Source organism: Prionailurus viverrinus, chromosome B1 (assembly GCF_022837055.1).
Source record: "Prionailurus viverrinus isolate Anna chromosome B1, UM_Priviv_1.0, whole genome shotgun sequence".
NCBI lineage: Eukaryota > Metazoa > Chordata > Mammalia > Carnivora > Felidae > Prionailurus > Prionailurus viverrinus.
The window spans coordinates 61,781,737-61,808,865 of NC_062564.1; the positions used below are offsets into that span (position 1 = coordinate 61,781,737).

A 27,129-nucleotide genomic window follows, 5' to 3' on the forward strand; every position below is an offset into this window, starting at 1 on the left:
ACAACCATCAAAAAGCAAATATATTTCATAAACTACATTAGTTTTCTATTATGAATGTAACAGATTACCACAAAAATTAGTAGCTTAAGCAACACAAATTTATTATTTTATAGCCCTGTAAGTCAGAGGTCCAACACAGGTCTCCCCACGTTAAATCAAGGTGTTTGAAGGGCTCTAGGAGAGGATCCATTTCTTTAATCAGTAGGGTTGTTGTCAAAATTTATTTTCTTGAAGTTATAGGAGTATTCCAGTCCTTGTTGGTTTTTCCCAGATGTAGACACTACCCACTTTCCTAGACTTATGGTCTCCTTCTTCCATGTTCAAAGCCATTTTTTCTCTGTCTCATTTCTATTAGCTATGAAAAGCTTATGGTTTCACTTTATGGTTTTATTCTAAAGGATTTATGTAATTATATCGGGTTTACCCAGATAATCTACAATTATATCCCAATTTTAAAGTCAACTGATTAGCCAATTTAATTCCATCTGCAAACTTAAGTCCTTTTAGCAATGTAATATCACAGGGGTCTAGGGATTAGAATGTGGACATCTTTGAGGGGTTATTATTTTGCCTACCACATAAACTAATAGTGGAGATTAAATAAGAATATTAAAAATATAAAAAAAGCATATTTAATCAAAAAAAGAAAAGAGAAACAGAAAGAACAATTAATAAAGAGGAAAAATAAAATAATACTAACATGAAGCTTTAAAAACAACCATATTGAAATAATATTAAATGTACGTGGTCTAAACCCTTTAATCAATAGGCAGAGATTTTCAGACTTGGACAAAATGTGAGACTCAGTATTGTACTCTCTCTAAGACACATTTAGTATAAAAGTATAAATTAGTTACAAGTATAATAATAGAAATTCTAGTTATAAAAAAGTTGAAATGACTATATTTATGTAAGACAAAATAGACTTCAGAAATTGGGCAAAAGCTGTAAGTTTTACTGTGACAGAAATCAGCTCTCTGTCTAAATCTAGCAATTTTTTTCATGTTACAATGATCTTGAAGCATATGGCAAGAATATTACATATATACATAGTAAAAATAATGCATAGAATACATATATGTATAGTATTTGTACTATGTTATATATAGTGACTATGTTATCCAAGAACTCTCAAACTCATCAAATAGTTTGTATTGTTCCAAAAGTTCAAGATAAGTCAGAAAACAATTTTTTCAATTTAATTTCATTTTATATTTGTAGCATCAACTGAATTGAATTATATTGGAAGTATATATTTAATTTAGAATATTAAAATAATTTTGTCTACTCCTTTTCTGTTACTTATGATTCTGATTAACCTTATAACACAATTTTGTGTATAAATGTATTATTAAAATTATATAAACTCACTGTATTTTTTATCTTCAAGGTAACAGAGATCATGTTTGAAAAATCCCCACATTATCTAGATATGGGCATTAAAGTCTAGATATAGTAATATAACCATGCAAGGTAATGCCAGGGCACAGGCCAGTGACCTGAATACAAATCAGATACCTTGACATTTTTTATCTAAAACATTATTGCGGGTTTAGAAGATGGCGGCTTAGGAGGACGCTGGGCTCACCGCACGTCCTGCTGATCACTTAGATTCCATCTACATCTGCCTAAATAACCCAGAAAACCGCCAGAGGATTAGCAGAACGGAGTCGCCGGAGCCAAACGCAGACGAGAGGCCCAGGGAAGAGGGTAGGAAGGGCGGCGAGGCGGTGCGCGCTCCACGGACTGGCGGGAGGGAGCCGGGGCGGAGGGGCGGCTCGCCGGCCAAGCACAGCCACCGAATCTGGCTTGCAAAAGTGGAGGGGCCTGACGGACTGTGTTCCCACAACAAGCGCGACTTAGCGTCTGGGAGGTCATAAGTTAACAGCTCTGCTCGGAAAGCGGGAAGGCTGGAGGACAAAGGGAGGGAGAGCTGCTGAGCCCCCTGACAACAGAGCTCAGTTTGGTGGGGAACAAAGGCGCTCACCAGCGCCATCTCCCCCGCCCATCCCCCAGCCGAAATCCCAAAGGGAACCGGTTCCTGCCAGGGAACTTGCTCGCTCCGCGCAAACACCCAACTCTGTGCTTCTGTGGAGCCAAACCTCCGGCAGCGGATCTGACTCCCTCCCGCTGCCACAGGGCCCCTCCTGAAGTGGATCACCTAAGGAGAAGCGATCTAAGCCTGCCCCTCCTGCCCCCGAGCACCTTGCCTACCCACCCCAGCTAATACGCCAGATCCCCAGCATCACAAGCCTGGCAGGGTGCAAGTAGCCCAGACGAGCCACACCACCCCACAGTGAATCCCGCCCCTAGGAGAGGGGAAGAGAAGGCACACACCAGTCTGACTGTGGCCCCAGCGGTGGGCTGGGGACAGACATCAGGTCTGACTGCGGCCCCGCCCACCAACTCCAGTTATACACCACAGCACAGGGGAAGTGCCCTGCAGGTCCTCACCATGCCAGGGACTATCCAAAATGACCAAGCGGAAGAACTCCCCTCAGAAGAATCTCCAGGAAATAACAACAGCTAATGAGCTGATCAAAAAGGACTTAAATAATATAACAGAAAGTGAATTTAGAATAATAGTCATAAAATTAATCGCTGGGCTTGAAAACAGTATACAGGACAGCAGAGAATCTCTTGCTACAGAGATCAAGGGACTAAGGAACAGTCACGAGGAGCTGAAAAACGCTTTAAACGAAATGCATAACAAAATGGAAACCACCACAGCTCGGCTTGAAGAGGCAGAGGAGAGAATAGGTGAACTAGAAGATAAAGTTATGGAAAAAGAGGAAGCTGAGAAAAAGAGAGATAAAAAAATCCAGGAGTATGAGGGGAAAATTAGAGAATTAAGTGATACACTAAAAAGAAATAATATACGCATAATTGGTATCCCAGAGGAGGAAGAGAGAGGGAAAGGTGCTGAAGGGGTACTTGAAGAAATAATAGCTGAGAACTTCCCTGAACTGGGGAAGGAAAAAGGCATTGAAATCCAAGAGGCACAGAGAACTCCCTTCAGACGTAACTTGAATCGATCTTCTGCACGACATATCATAGTGAAACTGGCAAAATACAAGGATAAAGAGAAAATTCTGAAAGCAGCGAGGGGTAAACGTGCCCTCACATATAAAGGGAGACCTATAAGACTCGTGACTGATCTCTCTTTTGAAACTTGGCAGGCCAGAAAGAATTGGCACGAGATTTTCAGGGTGCTAGACAGAAAAAATATGCAGCCGAGAATCCTTTATCCAGCAAGTCTGTCATTTAGAATAGAAGGAGAGATAAAGGTCTTCCCGAACAAACAAAAACTGAAGGAATTTGTCACCACTAAACCAGCCCTACAAGAGATCCTAAGGGGGACCCTGTGAGACAAAGTCCCAGAGACATCACTATAAGCATAAAACATACAGACATCACAATGACTCTAAACCCGTATCTTTCTATAATAACACTGAATGTAAATGGATTAAATGCGCCAACCAAAAGACATAGGGTATCAGAATGGATAAAAAAACAAGACCCATCTATTTGCTGTCTACAAGAGACTCATTTTAGACCTGAGGACACCTTTAGATTGAGAGTGAGGGGATGGAGAACTATTTATCATGCGACTGGAAGCCAAAAGAAAGCTGGAGTAGCCATACTTATATCAGACAAACTAGACTTTAAATTAAAGGCTGTAACAAGAGATGAAGAAGGACATTATATAATAGTTACAGGGTCTATCCATCAGGAAGAGCTAACAATTATGAATGTCTATGCACCGAATACCGGAGCCCCCAAATATATAAAACAATTACTCATAAACATAAGCAACCTTATTGATAAGAATGTGGTAATTGCAGGGGACTTTAATACACCACTTACAGAAATAGATAGATCATCTAGACACACGGTCAATAAAGAAACAAGGGCCCTGAATGAGACATTGGATCAGATGGACTTGACAGATATATTTAGAACTCTGCATCCCAAAGCAACAGAATATACTTTCTTCTCGAGTGCACATGGAACATTCTCCAAGATAGATCATATACTGGGTCACAAAACAGCCCTTCATAAGTTTACAAGAATTGAAATTATACCATGCTTACTTTCAGACCACAATGCTATGAAGCTTGAAATCAACCACAGAAAAAAGTCTGGAAAACCTCCAAAAGCATGGAGGTTAAAGAACACCCTACTAACGAATGAGTGGGTCAACCAGGCAATTAGAGAAGAAATTAAAAAATATATGGAAACAAATGAAAATGAAAATACAACAATCCAAACGCTTTGGGACGCAGCAAAGGCAGTCCTGAGAGGAAAATACATTACAATCCAGGCCTATCTCAAGAAACAAGAAAAATCCCAAATACAAAATCTAACAGCACACCTAAAGGAACTAGAAGCAGAACAGCAAAGGCAGCCTAAGCCCAGCAGAAGAAGAGAAATAATAAAGATCAGGGCAGAAATAAACAATATAGAAACTAAAAAAACTGTAGAGCAGATCAACGAAACCAAGAGTTGGTTTTTTGAAAAAATAAACAAAATTGACAAACCTCTAGCCAGGCTTCTCAAAAAGAAAAGGGAGATGACCCAAATAGATAAAATCATGAATGAAAATGGAATTATTACAACCAATCCCTCAGAGATACAAACAATTATCAGGGAATACTATGAAAAATTATATGCCAACAAACTGGACAACCTGGAAGAAATGGACAAATTCCTGAACAACCACACTCTTCCAAAACTCAATCAGGAGGAAATAGAAAGCTTGAACAGACCCATAACCAGCGAAGAAATTGAATCGGTTATCAAAAATCTCCCAACAAATAAGAGTCCAGGACCAGATGGCTTCCCAGGGGAGTTCTACCAGACGTTTAAAGCAGAGATAATACCTATCCTTCTCAAGCTATTCCAAGAAATAGAAAGGGAAGGAAAACTTCCAGACTCATTCTATGAAGCCAGTATTACTTTGATTCCTAAACCAGACAGAGACCCAGTAAAAAAAGAGAACTACAGGCCAATATCCCTGATGAATATGGACGCAAAAATTCTCAATAAGATACTAGCAAATCGAATTCAACGGCATATAAAAAGAATTATTCACCATGATTAAGTGGGATTCATTCCTGGGATGCAGGGCTGGTTCAACATTCGCAAATCAATCAACGTGATACATCACATTAACAAAAAAAAAGAGAAGAACCATATGATCCTGTCAATCGATGCAGAAAAGGCCTTCGACAAAATCCAGCACCCTTTCTTAATAAAAACCCTTGAGAAAGTCGGGATAGAAGGAACATACTTAAAGATCATAAAAGCCATTTATGAAAAGCCCACAGCTAACATCATCCTCAACGGGGAAAAACTGAGAGCTTTTTCCCTGAGATCAGGAACACGACAAGGATGCCCACTCTCACCGCTGCTGTTTAACATAGTGCTGGAAGTTCTAGCATCAGCAATCAGACAACAAAAGGAAATCAAAGGCATCAAAATTGGCAAAGATGAAGTCAAGCTTTCGCTTTTTGCAGATGACATGATATTATACATGGAAAATCCGATAGACTCCACCAAAAGTCTGCTAGAACTGATACAGGAATTCAGCAAAGTTGCAGGATACAAAATCAATGTACAGAAATCAGTTGCATTCTTATACACTAACAATGAAGCAACAGAAAGACAAATAAAGAAACTGATCCCATTCACAATTGCACCAAGAAGCATAAAATACCTAGGAATAAATCTAACCAAAGATGTAAAGGATCTGTATGCTGAAAATTATAGAAAGCTTATGAAGGAAATTGAAGAAGATTTAAAGAAATGGAAAGACATTCCCTGCTCATGGATTGGAAAAATAAATATTGTCAAAATGTCAATACTACCCAAAGCTATCTACACATTCAATGCAATCCCAATCAAAATTGCACCAGCATTCTTCTCGAAACTAGAACAAGCAATCCTAAAATTCATATGGAACCACAAAAGGCCCCGAATAGCCAAAGGAATTTTGAAGAAGAAGACCAAAGCAGGAGGCATCACAATCCCAGACTTTAGCCTCTACTACAAAGCTGTCATCATCAAGACAGCATGGTATTGGCACCAAAACAGACACATAGACCAATGGAATAGAATAGAAACCCCAGAACTAGACCCACAAACGTATGGCCAACTCATCTTTGACAAAGCAGGAAAGAACATCCAATGGAAAAAAGACAGCCTCTTTAACAAATGGTGCTGGGAGAACTGGACAGCAACATGCAGAAGGTTGAAACTAGACCACTTTCTCACACCATTCACAAAAATAAACTCAAAATGGATAAAGGACCTAAATGTGAGACAGGAAACCATCAAAACCTTAGAGGAGAAAGCAGGAAAAGACCTCTCTGACCTCAGCCGTAGCAATCTCTTACTCAACACATCCCCAAAGGCAAGGGAATTAAAAGCAAAAGTGAATTACTGGGACCTTATGAAGATAAAAAGCTTCTGCACAGCCAAGGAAACAACCAACAAAACTAAAAGGCAACCAACGGAATGGGAAAAGATATTCGCAAATGACATATCGGACAAAGGGCTAGTATCCAAAATCTATAAAGAGCTCACCAAACTCCACACCCGAAAAACAAATAACCCAGTGAAGAAATGGGCAGAAAACATGAATAGACACTTCTCTAAAGAAGACATCCGGATGGCCAACAGGCACATGAAAAGATGTTCAGCGTCGCTCCTTATCAGGGAAATACAAATCAAAACCACACTCAGGTATCACCTCACGCCAGTCAGAGTGGCCAAAATGAACAAATCAGGAGACTATAGATGCTGGAGAGGATGTGGAGAAACGGGAACCCTCTTGCACTGTTGGTGGGAATGCAAATTGGTGCAGCCGCTCTGGAAAGCAGTGTGGAGGTTCCTCAGAAAATTAAAAATAGACCTACCCTATGACCCAGCAATAGCACTGCTAGGAATTTATCCAAGGGATACAGGAGCACTGATGCATAGGGGCACTTGTACCCCAATGTTCATAGCAGCACTCTCAACAATAGCCAAATTATGGAAAGAGCCTAAATGTCCATCAACTGATGAATGGATAAAGAAATTGTGGTTTATATACACAATGGAATATTACGTGGCAATGAGAAAAAATGAAATATGGCCTTTCGTAGCAACGTGGATGGAACTGGAGAGTGTGATGCTAAGTGAAATAAGCCATACAGAGAAAGACAGATACCATATGGTTTCACTCTTATGTGGATCCTGAGAAACTTCACAGGAACCCATGGGGGAGGGGAAGGAAAAAAAAAAAAAAAAGAGGTTAGAATGGGAGAGAGCCAAAGCATAAGAGACTTAAAAACTGAGAACAAACTGAGGGTTGATGGGGGGTGGGAGGGAGGAGAGGGTGGGTGATGGGTATTGAGGAGGGCACCTTTTGGGATGAGCACTGGGTGTTGTATGGAAACCAATTTGTCAATAAATTTCATAAAAAAAAATAATAAATAAAAAAAATAAAATAAAAATTAAAAAAAAAAATAAATAAATAAATAAATAAATAAATAAATAAAACATTATTGCACATCAACAAATTGATCATTCAATAAACATGTACTATGTAAGAATTTCATGTCTTTGTAGCATAAAGAGTAAACTCTTGTGTTTAAAATTTATTAAATATCTGTACATGATACATTTTCAGAAATGTTATATTATGTGAATGTCTGTACTGTATAATAAGTTCTCAAAATAGAGCTTCAAAAATTATTGAAAGGTTAGGGCTACTTTTGTTTCATTGTTATTGAAAAACTAAGAAGAAATAAGGTGTTGAAATTGACAAGGGTGTTTGCATGGTACATCATAAAATCTGGGCAGAGATCATTTTAAAAATTATTTTGCAGATTATTAACATAAAATACAAACAAATGGTTACCAGAGGGGAGGTGTATGGGGGGATGGATGAAATAATTGAAAGGGATTAAGAGTACACTTATCATAAGCACTGAGTAACGTATAGAATTGTTGAATCACTATATTGTACATCTGAACTTAATTCAATACAATATATTAATTATACTGGAATTAAAATTAAAAATATAAAAATTAAATTGAACTCAAAAGTAAAGTAAAATTTATGTCTTAATCGTTGATGATTGGTCAAAGGGAACTCAAGCAATTGTGAAGATGTGATATGAACAATCCTCAAAAATCTCTCATATGGGCTATTCCAGTTACTCCCTACTGGCATCCCAATTTCCACACTTGCTCCCATATAATTTACATGCCAGAAAGTGTTTCCTTTTAAAACAAAATTAAGATGGTGTCACACTCTCTTCTAACATTTCAGTCATTCTTTATTGTACTAAAAATACGGGCCAGAGTATGTGCACTAGAATTGAATGCTCTGTTATCTCACTGCTGATTCTTCACCGCCTGTCACTAAATAGCATTCATGAGATGATGAATCTCTAACAGCTGGCCTTCTCTTCACTTTCTCTGGACAATTTCTTATATCTCACCTACCCCTGCATCCCAAACACTGAGAGAGAGCCTTCAGTCTTTGGTTAAATCCCAGATAGTCTTTGCCTTTTATCTGCACAGATGTTATACCCACTGTCTTTCCCCAGTGCTCTTTCCCCACTTTGACCAGGACTAGTCACAAGTAGATAAGCAGATATTCACCTGGAAATCAGATGTTTAGCTCTCCTTCTTGCAGACACTTGTGGACTTTACTAGGGCTCTCAATGAGACCTTCATGCTAAGCATTAGGAAACTAGCCAGTTGAGTCCTCTATTCTCAATAAGTAGGTGAAGGGAGAGGATAATCTCTCTTTACTAACTCTCACTGTTCACCAAAGGGTAATAGCTCTTCTGTATTCTTTCCATATCTTTTATTCATGAAAGCTGAATTGCACCATTGGGTTTCTCCATTGTACCAGAAAATGAGATGAGAGAGAGGGTGTGGCTCAAAGGCATACCAGAAATCTCACACCAAGAACTTCATTCCTTTGAATACTTTTGCAGTGGTTAGTATATTATGCTGTGGGTTCCTTTCTTCATGTGATCACTGAGCATTTGACAATTTCTGGCAGTAAGGAACAGTTCCAACCAATATCTTAAGCCATACTGTTTTAAAAATAAGCTCCAAGAGAATAATGGCCTTATCTATATTTTCAACCCTGTATTTGCAGAACCAAGGTTAAGACCCGAAAAGTAAATAGGAAATGAGAAACTCATGAGTGCTTGTAGTTTGTTTGAGTGGGAGAATTCTGTTTTTATTCTACAAACAATTTTGCAAAGGAAAATACAAATAATAAAAAAAATACTGGATTTTTTTCTCTATGCTTTTATGAAAGAGTCGCAAATACCTCTTTTACCTTTGGAAACCCATGGATAGAAAGCATGGTGATTCATGGACAGAAAGCACAATATGTTCTGATACGTGAATAGAATAAATTCCAAAAAGGTGTTTAAAATGAGAATTTCTTAAGTCCCAAATCTCCCAATCAGGACTTATTTAATGTAATACTATTTATCCTAAGAATGCTAAATAGGATTTAAAAACTAAATCCTAAATGTGTATGTCTTTATTTTCAATTACCTGTACACCCTGAAGTATAAAAATTAAATAAAAGGTACATATTAAAATAGATTATGTACAACTAGAACATAAAATTAACTGCAGCAGAGAGAGAATTTCATTCATAAATGGTTAAACTACTCTTCAACCCCTGCTATTGAGGTTAAACCCTTTGGATATCCAGCTTTCCGAAAGTCTCCACAAGTCCAAGTGCATCCTCTTTTTCATGCCAGTTAACTGAGTTATTATTTTACTTTCACTTATAATGAGTGGAAAAGAGCAAATAAAAAAGAAACTGCGTTACCAAAATATCTGTTAAAGATCATTTAAGCCTGACAAAGAATAATTGAAAGTAAATTTTTAAATTATGCTTCAAAACACTGACATTGTATCTGATGCTATTTAGGACATGGAGTGTTAGCAGGGTCTGAAGTTTATCCAGAGAAACCCAAATTTTGATAGATTGTACCTTGGATGCAAACCCATTTCCATTATTTCTCTATACCTGTGTCCATCCAGCGCCCCCCACCATCTCCCATTTCAGCATATTTGCAATTGTAAAAATTGCCTTAAGAGAACCAAAAGACAGAGTACCTGTATAAATCACATGATGGTTCTTCTTTCTCTGGACATGTATTACTTATAAAATCGCCATGGTTCCACAAAGATACGGAGCATTAATGAAATTCTTCCTTATTATGTGTTAAATTTTACTTTTGTTAAAATTTTACTTTCTGTAAAATTTCTTTGAATGGGAATGAATTTTCTTTCTTTATTAATAGGACATTATTATTCAATAATACATTCATAATGACAACCTATTTATTAAGAAACAGTTTGAAGAATGGTAAATATATCTAACATAATTACAAAAATAAGTGCCATTGAATAATGCCTAATCGTGCTAGATGCTTCTCACAACTGTCCTGAAGGTAGGTATTACCATCCCCATTTTATGTTGAAATTAATTACCCAAGATGAATTTAAAGCCTTAACGTCTGACTGTTGAGTGGGTGCTCTAACAGGAACCAACTATTATTTTCCTTTATTTTGCTTGCTGCTGATGGTGACTTTCAGATTTCGCTAATCATTTTCTGCCTTTGCCTTTAGGATTTGATACCAGTATTTTGCCGATCTGCAAGGATTCGCTTGGCTGGATGTTTAATAGACTTGATACAAACTATGACCTGCTACTGGATCAGTCAGAGCTCGGAAGCATTTACCTTGATAAGAATGAACAGTGTACCAAGGCGTTCTTCAATTCTTGTGACACATACAAGGACAGTTTGATATCGAACAATGAATGGTGCTACTGCTTCCAGAGACAGCAAGGTAAAATATGAGACACATACTGATGCAGATAGTTGACCTGCATGTCAAATTTTATCTATTTCTTCATGATTAAAAAAAAAAAGTACATCTTATCCCATTCATTTTAGTAGATATTTTTCTCATTAGAGTGCTTAATAAAAGAGCAAATAAGCAGCATGTTAAACAATATAACTCGGCTAGGGATACAAAACATGCTAAACAAGATGAAAAATAGTAATTAGTATTTTATATTAATGCACTTCATTATAGTTTCCATTATGAACCACCAAGAAGCACAGAGAGATAGGAGAACATAGATATTAAAAGCAATCATTAAAATTAATTTGCTATCTGCTTTGCCCACGGTGTAAAATAAATGGGTTTTTTATCACTATAGTGTGGAGTTTTAATGTTCTATTTTGTGATCTTATTAAATGTGCCGAATGAACCACTGCATTCACCATAAAGTTATTTTTTACTCGTTTGATTTTAAAATGTCTTGGCCTTTCAAACTTTTAAAACTAACTTAGCTTCGTACAAATTCACTAGCAAAGAAAGTGTCTCTTGATTCTGTGGAAGAGGCGAGTTACCTGGGAGAGCTGGTATGATGCTAGTTCCTTAGGCATCCTTCTTTACTGGGAAATGCAATGTAACAGTGAAACCATACTTAGATAATCAATCTAATGGCAATTGAAATTAAGTAGGTAAGAAAAAAAGATCCAAAACCTCACTTTATGATAAAGTTTGGGGAAACTAAGGAAACAGTGGTGTGTGTAATTTTGACGCTAATTTTATTTTTATTATTTTATTTTATTTAAATCCAAGTTAGTTTATATATAGTGTAATAATGGAGTAATTCAGGAGTAGAATTTAGTGATTCATCACTTACCTAGAACACCCAGTGTTCATCTCAACAAGTGCCCTCCTCAGTACCCATCACCCATTTAACCCATCCCCCTACTCAACACCCCTCCAGCAACCCTCAATTTGTTCTCTGTATTTAAGAGTCTCTTACGGTTTGCCTCCCTCTCTGTTTTTTTCTTATTTTTCCATCCTTTCTCCTATGTTCATCTGTTTTGTTTTTTAAATTCCACATATGAGTGAAATCATTTGATACTTGTCCTTCTCTGACTGATTTATTTCACTTAGCGTAATACATTCTAGATCCATCCACGTTTCAGATGTCAAGATTTTATTCTTTTTGATACCTGAGTAATATTCCATTGTATACATTTACCACATCATCCTTTTCCATTCATCAGTTGGTGGACATTTGGGCTCTTTCCATATTTTGGCTATTGTTGATAGTGCTACTATAAACATTGGGGTGCACATGCCCCTTTGGATCAGCATTTTTGTATCCTTTGGATAAATACCTAGTAGTGTAATTACTGGAACATGGGATAGCTCCATTTTTATTTTTTTGAGGAACCTCCATTCTGTTTTCCAGAGTGGCTGCACCAGTTTGCATTCCCACTGACAGTGCAAAAGTGACAGTCCACATCGTCGCCAACATCTTTGGTTTCCTGAGTTGTGAATTTTAGGCATTCTGACTGGTTGATCCTAATTTTAAAAAACAAACAAGGAATTAGTCTAATGTGATACACCTGCTATTGTCACCTTATTTTCATTCTTGACAGCTAAGAGAATGTACAATCTACTTAAAGGTGTATTAATTTTACTCCGCTTTTCATATGAAACACTAATACCTTATGTAGGGACTTCTACTACCTCAAATACTTTTTAATGTATTAGTAATAGTTTAGTAATTAGGGATGAAATGATTACCCACAAATTGATTAGTAGTGAGTCAACAACAGGAATTTTAGAGTAGTTTATTTATAAATCACTTTAAACAAAACAGATTTTCTTTATTAGAATATTCTAAACCTTACACCCACACACATGTACTCTGTTGATTTTATTACTGTATTTCTGCTTTCTAGGTAATTGCACACTTCTAAAAAGCTACATGATAGTTTTAATGACTAGTATACATTTAAAGCGTTTAAAGAATAGAAAAATCAATGCTGGTAATCCACCATAAAAAGATATCTGATCTTTTCTATGATCTTATTTTAGTTAAATTTTTTATTGTTATGATAGCATGTTTGTGAAAAAAATTATGGAAAACTCAGTGTTTCTTCTATAGAAATAGTTTCATATTAAAACATTTGTGGATTTTGCAGTAATATTTGTAGAACTGAAAGGTTCCCAAAGAAAAATTTTGCTTTAAATACTTTTCATCTATTAAGCAGTATTCAGCCAAAGTGTTAAAATCTTTATAGTCACATGAAGATTTTCTCTGAGATTATTTAATACATGGTAGATATAATTTAATAAATGGTACCTGAGTGGGTGAAAGGATTTATACACCTTCCCCAAAGCTAAGGAGAGTTGGCTAATTATTTTTATTACCTTAATATGCTAGAAAATGTTAGAAAAAGCTCTATCAGACACTGAGAATAACAATAAGAATTAGTTTATTAAGTAATCTAATGAAAAAGAATAACCATTTATTGGGGCGCCTGGGTGGCGCAGTCGGTTAAGCGTCCGACTTCAGCCAGGTCACGATCTTGCGGTCCGTGAGTTCGAGCCCCGCGTCAGGCTCTGGGCTGATGGCTCGGAACCTGGAGCCTGTTTCCGATTCTGATTCTGTGTCTCCCTCTCTCTCTGCCCCTCCCCCGTTCATGCTCTGTCTCTCTCTGTCCCAAAAATAAATAAACGTTGAAAAAAAAATTAAAAAAAAAAAGAATAACCATTTATTTAAAAGCATGCTTTCAAATGTTTCACCTTATAAAAGAATGTATTTTCCTCACTATTCAATAAAACAACAAATTATTATTTACTGTAATTAAAGTAATATGTACTATATTTGGCTATATATTAGAGTAATATATAAAATATATAATATATAAATAAGAGTTTTATATATATATATATATATATATATATATATATATATATAGTATACTCATGTTAAAGACCAGACAGCAGAATCGCCTTACAAATAATAGGAGAAATACTTCAGAATTAAATACGTGTAGATGAACAGCTGAATCTTGTACAGTGTACTCGTGAAATCTTAAATTGCTCCCTCATACAAAGTTTGTGGGACTGGTACTCATGTTTATTCAGTGAGGTCACTAATCGAGAGAATCAAATGTACATGGATTTTCAGGCAATGTCATAGCAAACATATACAAATATTATTTTTACTTTGCAATAACTAGTCCATAGTAATTAGAAAAAAATGCCTTCAATATGATATTGAAACTTCAGCTCAAAAATTTCCTCTGGCTTCTATTATATTTGGAAGGAGTAAAATTTTAAATGTCCATTCTATAAGCCTATGTTGCATAACTTGATACATTACTCAGTGCTCATCATAAGTGTACTCTTAATCCCCTTCACCTATTTTTCTCATCACCCCTCCCTCCCCCAGCATGCTCCTACCCTCTGGTAACCATCAGTTTGTTGTCTATAGTTAAGAGTCTGTTTCTTGTATAGTCTCTCTCTCTCTCTTTGAAAAAAATTACTTTTTCTTCACATTAGATTTCCCAAGGAAAAATACTTGTTTGGCTTATATATATTAAACTATAAAATGTATATTGGGGTGCCTGGTGGCTCATTCAATTAAGCGTCTGACTTTGGCTCAGGTCATGATCTCACAGTTCTGTGCTGACAGCTCAGAGCCTGCAGCCTGCTTAGGATTCTGTGTCTCCCTCTCTCTCTGCCCCTCCCCTGCTCTCACTTGTGCTCTCTCTCTCTCAAAAATAATAAATAAACATTAAAAAATTAAATATATATATTAATCACTTTGTCTCATTTCCTCACTACACTTTGTTACTTACATGAAAATTTAATAACTGAATATTGTCAAATTCATATAATATTTTTAAATTATTTGAATTAATTATGCCCTGCCTTTTCCCTAAAATGTTGTAGTATGGGAAAGTAGGTACTAGTTCCTATTGGCTTTTTGCTTCAATAATTTAAGATGCCTTTTTATATAGAAGGTTTTTAGAATATGAGCATAAAATACATTGAACTATTTGAATATTATAAATTAGAAAATATATTTATTATATAAAATATGTCATAATATATAATAATAATATAAGCCAAGCTATATTGTGTCCATTTAGAATTTTATATTTATCTGAAAATGTTCTCCTTTAAGTGGTTGAGTTCGAAAAGAAAGGCAATTCTTTATTTCTAAATTTGCTTAATTTTTAAAAGATGGCTTATCAGAAATTATTTTGTAATATGTCCTGTTTCCACACTGCATATATACTTGAAGTATCTGGATAGAACTAAAAAGACCAAAGCCTGTCAGCATTATTCAGTATCAAAACTTATAATAGTGTGTCTGAGATAAGCTGAAAGAGCATTGACTTTTTTTAGAGATTACTTTTTTAATGCAAGCTATTTCTCTATATCTTATAGCCTGTTTTAAATAAAGGGAAAACATAATCAGTTAATTGTTTTGACACCAGTCCCTCAGGCGGATTTATATTGCTGAGTTGATTGACCGTTTAAAAGTAAACGATAAGAACCATTTTCCATCATATAAGTATTTCATATCATTCTCTGCATTTTTCTATACAATTTGGTCTGTCTGCGAAAAATCAAGATAATCTAATACCAATAATTAGGAAAGCCTTTCTTTCTCTGTCTCTTCCCCCCTGCCTCTGTTTCTCCCTCCAAGTATGCATATAGATACACATACATTTATCTTATAGGTACGTACTCCATAAAAAAGAAATAATACATCATATGTGTCTTTTAAAGCCATGTAAAGACCAGATGAGGTTTGATATCATAGAAATTATTCTTTTTTTTATTTAACTATAATCCTTGAAGTAACACTTTTAATGTCATTGCAGACCCACCTTGCCAGACGGAGCTCAGCAATATTCAGAAGCGGCAAGGGGTAAAGAAGCTCCTAGGTGAGTAATAGATCATTCTTCTGAAGCCTTTATTGCTTACATAAATAACCCCAGGGAAACAGCAACATAAAATCAATATTAATCCAACAAAGATAGACGACACTAAATTTCAGTAACAAAATTTATGAAGTTTTTGAAAGCCATTAAACTTACTTTTATTATCTTACCTATTGAAAGATATTATGTCTGTTTTATTACCCTAATATAATGTTCATTTTGAAAGTTATTAAGTGAAAAAAGAGATTTAAACAATGCTAAAGTTAAAGGATCAGCAGAAACTTTCATTCTAATTCTGGGGCTAACAATTCAAGAATAATGGTGCACACATGCATATAATAATCTAATACATATAAAATAATCTAATATATTTATATATTCTAATATATCTATAATAATGTATAATATTTATATGATCTATATATATTCTAATATATAATCTAATATGCCTACAATAATCTAATATCTAATATATGATATATAATATGTAATATGTAATATATAATATATATGTAATAGTATCTATAATAATCTAACATGTATAAAGTAATATGAGAGAGAGATGGGTGAAAGCATGCCGTAGTACCTCAAAGAAACTTGAATAAACTTTCTAGTATTTTTCATCACTTTTTACTAACTTACTTTTAGCAAGTAAATATATGTATTAGATGATAGATAGATAACAAAATTCACCGAAAGTCTTGAAACATTAGAGTGCTTGACTATCAAGAAATTACTAAACTATTATGTGTGATTATTTTGTTTATACTTCTAGACATAAAATTTTAAAATAAACTCTTTTGAATAATTTTAAAGAAATTTTACAAAGATTAGTACATAGTTTACATATGGCCTTTACTCGACCTCCCCCAGAGTTACCATCTTATTATGTACCAAATAACCATTGTCTGTTTGTCAATTCTAAGAAATTAACATTGCTATAATTCTATTAGTTAAAACTTAGACTTTATTTGGATTTTACCAGTTTTTCCACTGATGTCCTGTTTCTGTTTTAGGATCCAATGCAGAATACCACATATGCAATGTTTTTTGTTTTGTCTTTTCCATGTATATTAATGCTCTTGAGTATTTAACAGAACACAATTTTTAATATTTTTGAATCTCATTGATTTATTATGTCACGCTATCTTCGTAATTATAATATTGCATTTTAAATGAGTTTTTATAAATTACTTGAAAATCCATACTTCAAAATGAAAAGGCTATTTTTTTTGTAATAAAGCACTTTTAGATATAAAGAATTACTAATGATAAAACTACAATGTGTTATGTTTCTTTTAACTCTGGTAAAAAAATGCATACTACACCACAGCTCAAAAATGAAATAATACAGTCATACATAGGTTTCTTTGTTTCCACAAAACAAAGTTTATCCATGTACAATGGGAAAAGCCATTGAAATTCAATTGAAAAATATTTTAGACGTACCAAAATTCAGAATTTGATTATTTGCAGTTTAAAAAAACGAAAACATATTTAGTGCCTTTGGAAGGAGTAACTTTTATTCTTTTTACATAATAAAAATGGAAATCATTATTAGAGAATGAATGCCCTAAATAGTTCTTTTTTTGGAAGTATAACGGTACTTACCTGAAACGTTATCAGTTGTTATATAGAGATAGTGTGCCATACTGACATTAAAGATAAATTAATGGTTACACTAACTGTACATCATAACACTTTTATGTCAAAGATGTCAAGATATGATAGCTTTTTAAAAGATGGAGATAATAGGGGCGCCTGGGTGGCTCAGTCGTTAAGCGTCCGACTTCCACTCAGGTCACGACTCGGCTGATGGCTCCGAGCCTGGAGCCTGCTTCCGATTCTATGTCTCCCTCTCTCTCTGCCCCTCCCCCGTTCATGCTCTGTCTCAAAAATAAATAAACATTTAAAAAAAATACGATTAAAAAAAATATGGAGATAAGAATGTGAAAAAAGTGTTCTAATTTTTGCTGGTCTTAAATCTACAGACGGCGTTTTCAAGTTTTCTATATTGGTAATAATCTGTCTACTTCACTGATAGTCTCATACTCCAAATCTTTCAAATGAATTACAATTTTAAAATTAAACTATTTATTGATCAGAATTTTGAAACTTTATTTAAAGAGGTAATATTATGATCCCATATGGTTACAAGACTAAGTAAATTGAAAGAATTTCATGTTCTATTGATTTATTCAGCAGTTGCTTTTTTTTTCTCTCTCTCTCTCACTAGATAACTAGAGTGTGTCTGGTCACTGAGAGAATAGAATAGTCAGGGAAGACAAGAAAATTTTCTAATTTCCTAAGCCTTACTTTGTTGTGTTGGCATAAACATTTAAGAAAGTGAATTCACTTCTAAGTTATCAATTAAACATTTATCATTAGCCGTGTGCCAGGTACTATGTTAGATATTATAGATGTGAAAATAAATGTCTGTCTTTCCCACTTGATTAAGAGTTGTTAATATAATACTCAAAACAAAGAGAATGCAAAATTCCCAATAGAGAGGATATCACATTATAGTGGTGAAAGCATGTAATAATAAACTACACACACACATACACACACACACACACCACGTTATAAGAAGCATATGAGAAATCTTCCAGTTTAAGAGAGGGGTGCATATTAGGGGTCACATTTAAGTCAAGTATTAAAATGTAAGAGGGAGGGAAGGAAGGAGGGAGGGATTCCAGATGAGAAACAGATAAATACAGAGATGAAGCAGTAGTGAATTTGGGCAAAACAGTTTGATGTGGAAAAAGCTTGGAATATATGAAGGAAAATTTGGGGAAAAGAAAATAGAAAGTAGGCAGTGATGATGGTAGGGGGTCTGGTGTGCCATTCTAAGTGGTCTGGATGATGTAATACACACGGCATTACCCAGGTTCTAATTCTGTATTATACCTGTGAGAACAGAGTACCCTTTGCAGAATGAGAAGGAGTAATAATAAATTTGCTTAACAAAAGAAACATAAAGTAGTTCATTATGTAAATATCCTGCCCCATGACAGCAGTAACCTTACCTGTTTTGTTCTATACATATCACTAGTTCACAGCCTGGAGGGGGAACTCCATGTGTGTATATCTTGAGTGAATTAATGCATAGGTGCTGACCATCAAATAGAAACACAACTTATTTATAATTGTGTGTGTGTGTGTGTGTGTGTGTGTGTGTTTCACAGGACAGTACATCCCCCTCTGTGATGAAGATGGTTACTACAAGCCAGCACAGTGCCATGGCAGTGTTGGACAGTGCTGGTGTGTTGACAGATATGGAAATGAAGTAATGGGATCCAGAACAAATGGTGTTGCAGATTGTGGTAAGAATAAGGATTACTTATTTAATAATTTCTCAAGCACAAGATGAGTTCTTAAGAATCTCATTAATTTGCCCAAGCATTTAAGGAGGACATACTCTATGCAAAAAATGTAGAATATATTGGGGAGGGAGGGGTGACAAAAAGGGTCACTCCTAGCATATGAAAACCTTGTGTAAATAATAAATAGAATGCATTACTTAAGTATTTGAAGGGAGAAGAATTAAAAGGTGAGTTCCTTTTACTACTTCATATACAGAAATGTTAAATACCTCCTGTTTTCCTCTCAAGTACAGCATATTCTTGTCATCCACTCTATTCCAAGTTGGCTAACTCCAGTGTGTGCCTTGTCCCCATATGGAGCCCTTTTGTCTGCATACCTTTGGAGAAATTGACCTAGGGAGTATATGGGCTCATTCACTAAAGAAAAGCTAACGTTTTTGAAGGAAAGGTCCACAAATTGCAGCTATATGAACATATATCCTTATATTTGGGTCGGAAAAATATAGTTTAAATGTTTGAAAGGTAATTATAATTAATATATATAATTATATATATAATTAATATTCTAATTCTTTTCATGGAGGTGACTTTTTTATGTGTAAATCTAAAAATAATATTAGAGTTAAGTTGCACATCATGCACATGTATTTTAAATTTTTAAATGTGGTATCTTTTTGCTTCATAAATTTTTTTTTGAATGCAAGTTTCAAATGAGTATTTTTGTTTGTATGATGAGTTTTCATTACAAAACTCATTTAGCTATACACACACACACACACACACACACAAACACAACATCCACACTCCTATGTTCATGCACACATATATACTAGGAATTAATGAATTGTGTCTCAATATGCATGGCCAAAAATGAAAATAAAGTACTTGGTCAATCTTGTATTTTACATAATGTCTAGTTGTCTCTTTTAAGTGGTATTTATTTATTTTCTTTCCAGATTTATTTAAATTCAAATTACTTCAGTTTCAGGAGTAGAATTTAGTGATTCATCACTTACATATAACATTCTTCCCAACAACTGCACTCCCTAATGCCCATCACCCATTTAGCCCATCTCTCTCATCCACCTCCCCTCCAACAACCCTGTTTGTTCTCTCTAGCTAAGAGTTTCTTATGGATTGCCTCCCTCTCTGTTTTTATCTTATTTTATCTTTCTTTCCTTTCCCCTATGTTCCTCTGTTTTGATTCTTAAATGCCATATATGAGTGAAATCATATGGTACTTGTCCTTCTCTGATGGGTTTATTTTGCTTTGCATAATACATTCTGGTTCCATCCACGACACTGCAAATGGCAAGATTTCATTCTTTTTGGTAGCTGAGTAATATTCCATTGTATGTACATACACATACATATATATGCACATACATATACATATACATATATATGCCACTTCTTTATCCATTCGTCAGTCAGTGGACATTTGAGCTCTTCCCGTAACTTGGCTATTGTTGAGAATGCTGCTACTTTATGCAATTTTTAAACTGATAGACCGTGATCATTTAAAAAATATAAATGGTAAACTATATAAAGGTAATGACATCTAGTGCTTAAGTGCCTCTTCTGCATGTATTTATCCCATAATATTTTTAATAGCTTGGTTTTAGTTTTCTAGCCAACATTATTAGAATTAAGTGAGATAAAGTAGTATTAAGTAGATGCCTAACATACCTTTAACATGTAAAGAGCATATCTTTGTAATATGTAGTTTAAAATGGCTGCATTATTAATTACACCAATTATCAGTGATGCCAATTATCAGTGATGAAAATAAAAATTATATGGGGATGAATTCAATGAGTGAACAAAGAAACTGTTTTGAGAACATGACTTCTGAGTTTTCTTAGCATCTTGAAATTATTAACAAGAGACATTGTGTAGGAGGATAGAAATAACATTATCTTCACATAAGATATGAATTTTAATGTGTTGTATTATAAAATCAATTTATAAACAATGGATTACATTAATAAGATTTGTTTTAATTAGCTACCTCAAAATTTTAAGACTAAAATATTTAAAAAGGTAGAAAATAAATGCACACTAACATAGGGTTGAAAAATAAACATTATGAGATATATGTACAATTTGGCCTCTATAAATAGTAATGAATAAATCCAAATATTTTTTAAAGTACTGACTACTTATGTTAGTTTTCTGTTGCCATTGTAACAAATTTCCATTAATTTATTTATTTTTTAACATTTATTTATTTTGAGAGACAAAGAGAGACAGAGCATGAGCGGGGGAGGGTCAGAGACAGAGGAAGACACAGAATCTGATGCAGGCTCCAGGATCCAAGCTGTCAGCATGGAGCCCGATGTAGAGCTCACACCCATGACCATGAGCTCATGACCTAAGCTGAAGTAGTACGCTTAACCAACTGAGCCACCCAGGTGCCCCAACACATTTCCATAAATTTAGTGGCTTAAATTACACAAATGTATTATCTTAACAGTTTTGTGTGTCCAAAGTCCAACATGGGCCTTCTTGAACTAAACATCTGAGGGTCATCAGTGCTGCATACCTTCTAGAGGATCTAGGGGACAATCTGTTTCCTTGCCTTTTTCACCTTCTGTAGTCTGCTCATATTTTTTAGCTCATGGACCCTTTCCTCCGAGTTCAAAGCTAGCAACGTTGCATCTCTCTTACTGTTCTCCCTAGTCACAACTCCCTCCGACTCAATATGGAAAGGTTCTTTGATTTTAAGGATGCGGGCGATCATCTGAGCCTATCTGAATAATGCAGGATAATCTCCTCATCTCCAGGTCCTTAACTTAATCAGATCTGCAAAGTCGCTTTTTTTTTTTTTTACCATTTAAAGTCACATTCACAGGTTTTAGCGATTAGGAGGCGAAGGCCTTAAAGGAGCAATTATTTTGCCTACCACACTAATTGGAGAAATTTAAAATTCTTTGTAAAAGTCAAAGTTTGACATGAGCCTCTATAAAAACTGGGCTGAGATCAATATTACTGAACTGGAAACCTTGCATATCAGATCTCCTTACTGATTCAGCTTTTTAGGACACAAATTTCAACAAATGATAGAGCGTGGATTTTTCCTTACCTTTGTTAAATAAGTTAAAGGCCAAAGTAAAATTGTACTAATTTGCTTAATTTTCATCAGAACTTTATGTATCTCAGGAAATTATCCCATTACTCAATCAAATGACATTAATAATAATGTTTACTTTTTTCCCTAAGCTATTGATTTTGAGATATCTGGAGATTTTGCAAGTGGAGATTTCCATGAATGGACTGACGATGAAGATGATGAAGACGATATTATGAATGATGAAGATGAAATTGAAGATGATGATGAAGACGAAGGGGATGACGATGATGATGGTGATGACCGTGATGGGTACATCTGATTAACGAGAGCTGAGACCTATAAATTCTACATTTCTATTATTTACAAAGTGATAACCTATTGAGAATTATCTTCTTGCCCTAAAACAAAAGAATTCTAAAACTCACATATATTTTGTATAATTATTTCAAATATTGCAGCTAATGTCATAGGACTTTATGTTTAAATAAGAATCATTTATCTTGAGTTTTTATATGCCTTAGAGAAAAAGAAAATGCATATGGAGTCTAGCCAGAGGGGGAAAAAACATTAGGAAGAGCTACTGATATAAACAAATTTTCATAAGAACCAACTATGTCAATCTCCCACAAGCAAAACAACAATCAGGACTTGAGGTTGTATACGTTATTTTTCTGAGAGATATTCTAAGTTAAATTTACAATAACTTATTAGTGGCCTGGGTCCCAAGTATTTTATAAAACTAAGCATGACCTTAATTGCTATTCCAAGGTAGCATCTTCCTAGATTTACAGTGAGTGAGGGGATACCGACGGGTAAGAAAAATGGTAACAAGTGTAGAGTCCTCCATTGTGTTTTCATTAATAGTGATGTTTTCAATGATGAAATTATTCTGGATATGCTAGGATATTTTACAAAATGGCAAGTACGGAAAACCATGGATTCTGAAAGTTAAAAACTTCTTTGTCCTTTCTAATTTTTATTTTAAGTTGGATAGCATTCTCATGTAGAATTTTTTTATATTCTAAAACAGCATGATTTCTTTACCTTTCTCGATTTCTTTATCTTTCTGACCAGCGATTTAGGGTGCAGAATTTAAAGTAGGAAGACAAAAGGAAAGATTAATTTAAACTACATTTGCACAAAACGTTTGTCATTTGCCTCAATGTCAAATTTAAAAGTCTTAATTCTTATTTTATTTCTTATTCAGATAAAATTTTGCATTTAATCCTAGAATTATGCCATTTTTATTACTAGTGTCGCAACTTAGAGACCGTATTGTATGGTGCCTTGCAAAATAGAAATAGAAAGGTTTTAGCATGCATACCAATATAGGATATTAGGCAATATATAAGCACACCTAATTAACAAATTAATACCAGTAAAGGTACTGCTGCTGGAATGAAGAAAATGGAAAATGTTTCTTTCTTTTTTTCTATTGTTACATAATTGCCATGTGGACTTGTTTATGATTATTGTGTAGAGTAGCATTTAAGATTTAACTGTAACAAAAATTACTTTAATTGCTGTATTTAAGTTAGCATGTTAATTAATTGTGTAGACATTTTGGCAAACCATCACTTTTAAGTATATCAGACCTATGGTTTTGTGCCCATAATACAAATGGAAAAACCTATTGAATTTTATGCATTGGTATCATAATTTAAGCAGTGGGTCAACTTTTCTCCCAATACACAATTCATCGAAGGTAAAATTGGTGAATTATTTCCATTTGATTTATACACACTAAAAAAGAAACTTTAATGTTGATTTTATGTAATATTTAAAGTACAATGCATTTTCTTTTTTACTGTTTATGTATAGTTTGCAAAATAAAGAATCTTGTAACCAAATTAAACCGTTTCTGAATGATTTTCTGGGTTATAGATAGCACGATGGATTCTTAATATTTTCATTGATTTTTTTAAAAATGAACACATCGCAAACTAGCTAGGAAAGTTTTTTGAAAATTTTGAATTTCAAAATCAGAATCCTTGGCATCTTGGATATTCTTTTCCTGCATACATTAACAATTATTTTTATTTGTTGATTTGTTTTGTTTATTTCATTTGTCAGAGAATTCCAAAGTAGATCATTTTTTTTGTTGATGGTGTTATTTTTAAACCCATTTTTGTGATAGCATGTTTAAAATACTGAGCTAAATTTCTATAGCAACAGCAATTTTGAAGAGGGATAGATTAATTTTATCTATTTGATACATGTATAGGAATTATAAAATATAAGTTATGGATAGTTATAAGAAGACAAAAAAGATCCCACAAATTCTAAGTAGAGGTTTAATAAATGGACTTAAAGTAACAAAGCAACCAATTCAATAGCAAATATAAAATTGAAAATATTTACATTATTAAACTTATGTAATGTATATGTTTGTATACAATATCTATTTGTAATATCTGTGTATAAATATTCTATTTGTGGTGTATATTAGATCTCTTGATCATCACTTAATTCATCTTGTATCTTTTAACTCAATACAACTATACTTATTTATTTACCCCCAAAATACCAACATTCAGCACTTACTCTAATCCAGGCACAATTTTAGGCACTATAAATTCACTGGTGAACAAAATAATCATGAAATTAATATTCTACTGTGGAAAATAGGCAATAAATTTATTCCTAGCCTATAAGATAATGTAATTGCATTGAGAATTAGAAAAAAATCAAACAAGCTATTTCCTAGACTTCATTTGGATTAAAAATGATGTATTTTAAAAACTTAAGAAGAGTCTTTGATACAAAATCAAAATTTTAAGGAAGCATTTTTTGTTAAAGAGAATCAAATTACCTTAACATTTTGTGGTTTTGTATATTATAGGCAGCACATGTGCAAGTTAAAAATTACAAGAGAGTCAGAATCATGACAAACTAATATTTAAAGTTACTAGAAGAAAAGAGTAGAAACATACAAATAACATATCAAAAATTCTGTCTTGTCAAAAACCTAATGTGGAAATTCATAAATACATTTTGCTGTGCATATCTACAATGGAAATTTGGATATGTTATCTAACACTATCAGGGAAACAAGCCAAATTAAAAACAATAGAAAACATTTTAATATTAATCAAAAGAACATGTAAAACAAACCTTGTGCTTCTGCTAATCTTTTAATAAAATAAAATCAACCAGGCCCAAATATCAAAATCATTAGAATTTTCTGATTAATTGGTGAAATAGATAGTGAGTTATTTGTTTTCTGTATATATTTACATATTTTCATTTTATCTGAAGCTCAAAAGAATATGAAAAGTAACTCAATATAAACATTGATTCGTATAGCCTGTTCATAGTTTATTTAGAGTGGACTTAGAAATTTTTTTTTTATTTTTTTTATTTTTGGGACAGAGAGAGACAGAGCATGAACGGGGAGGGGCAGAGAGAGAGGGAGACACAGAATCGGAAACAGGCTCCAGGCTCTGAGCCATCAGCCCAGAGCCTGACACGGGGCTTGAACTCACGGACCGCGAGATCGTGACCTGGCTGAAGTCGGACGCTTAACCGACTGCGCCACCCAGGCGCCCCGGACTTAGAAATTTTATAAAAAGCATTTGTTTTGAAATAAATATTTTGATGACCTGTTTTGTATACCATGAATGATAACTGTGGCTGTATGCAGTGGGTAATTCAGGGCCCCATGCTTAAGCCATTTGTGAGACCCCTAATAAATACCTGGGGAAGAAGTGGAGAAAGAAAACAAACAGAATCATCATCATTAATGCATTTGTTTTGTCTGATACACAGAAGTACCTGCATGCACACGCATACACACGCACAATTAACAACATTTTTGTCTTTGATTTAAAAAGACCTAGCAATAGCTAGGTCAATTCACATTTATTTCTCTTCTTGCTTGTTCATGATGAAGGAAATATACTGCATCATATTATATTTCTCAGATGAAATAAGAAAATACTAAAATCTATAACCTACCATGGTACAAATATATAAATAATAATATGAGCCTCCTGCAGTTTATTTTATTTAACGTTATAGCTGATATTGAGGTTAATATAATGGAAAAAACATTTTCATTCATACTGGTATGCATTTTGATATGAAACAATATCAACTTTTTACTTCTGTTTTAAAATATTTCATAAATTATTACTTGAATTTAGCAAACTTTTATCAATGATTGAATCAAAAAACACTTCCAAAAAGAAAATTTTAGTGTTAGCTGTAAACAATATTGTAAACAATATGTCATCTCTCCTGGGGCAAGGCAATTTGGAATAGTCTTTTTGAATAATCCCTATTTTCTCTCCTCAAATGTATATGAATTTCTGCATCTTTGTGTTACCTAAGGCCTGTTTTCCCTATTTGCCTCATGCCTCAGTAAAAAGCTAACAAGAATATAAATCAATACATCATGAAACATAATTTAAAATGACAAAAAGAAAAACTGTAGGTGACAAACATAAAAATTTCATCAACCTGTATATCTCATCATACCCATATTCAACTCTTCAGACATCCTTGAGAAATTTATTTTAATATATTTTTAAATGATGAATCACCCTCTAAATCTTTAAACACATAAATACACACATACACAAACCTGGGTTTGAAATCTATGTCTCACATTTCTTGTCGGTCAAATGTGGTTTAGTGTTGTTGATACAGGAAAAATGGCATGAACATCATATGAAAAATTCATTTAAAGCAGGAGCATCATGTCTGTCGTATAGTAAGTGCCCATTCAAAGTTAATATTTTTCTGTCAAGTTTTAAACTGGGAGAGCACTAGACCTACTGAAGTTTTCAAAATACATTGACAGAATTAGCTTATCTTTTTAAAGCTTTTTCCAAATCCATTTAAACAAATGATCCAGTTTATAATATTTTCATATTACTAAATACAGGTATAAATAGTGCTTACATCATAAGGTCGT

At 34.1% G+C, this 27,129-nt stretch overlaps 1 protein-coding gene across 3 annotated transcripts in view; it reads left to right on the forward strand.

Moving 5' to 3' along the window:
• Positions 1-24,044, forward strand: part of SPOCK3 (SPARC (osteonectin), cwcv and kazal like domains proteoglycan 3) — a 491,467-nt gene extending 467,423 nt beyond the window's left edge. For all 3 annotated transcript variants that reach the window (XM_047857662.1, XM_047857660.1, XM_047857661.1), the window contains 4 exons: positions 10,663-10,884; positions 15,753-15,815; positions 19,001-19,138; positions 22,361-24,044. In XM_047857662.1, coding sequence (XP_047713618.1) covers positions 10,663-10,884; positions 15,753-15,815; positions 19,001-19,138; positions 22,361-22,530 — 593 coding nt within the window. In that variant the 3' untranslated portion in view covers positions 22,531-24,044. The remainder of the gene's footprint in view (positions 1-10,662; positions 10,885-15,752; positions 15,816-19,000; positions 19,139-22,360) is intronic.
• The last annotated feature ends 3,085 nt before the right edge of the window (positions 24,045-27,129 follow it).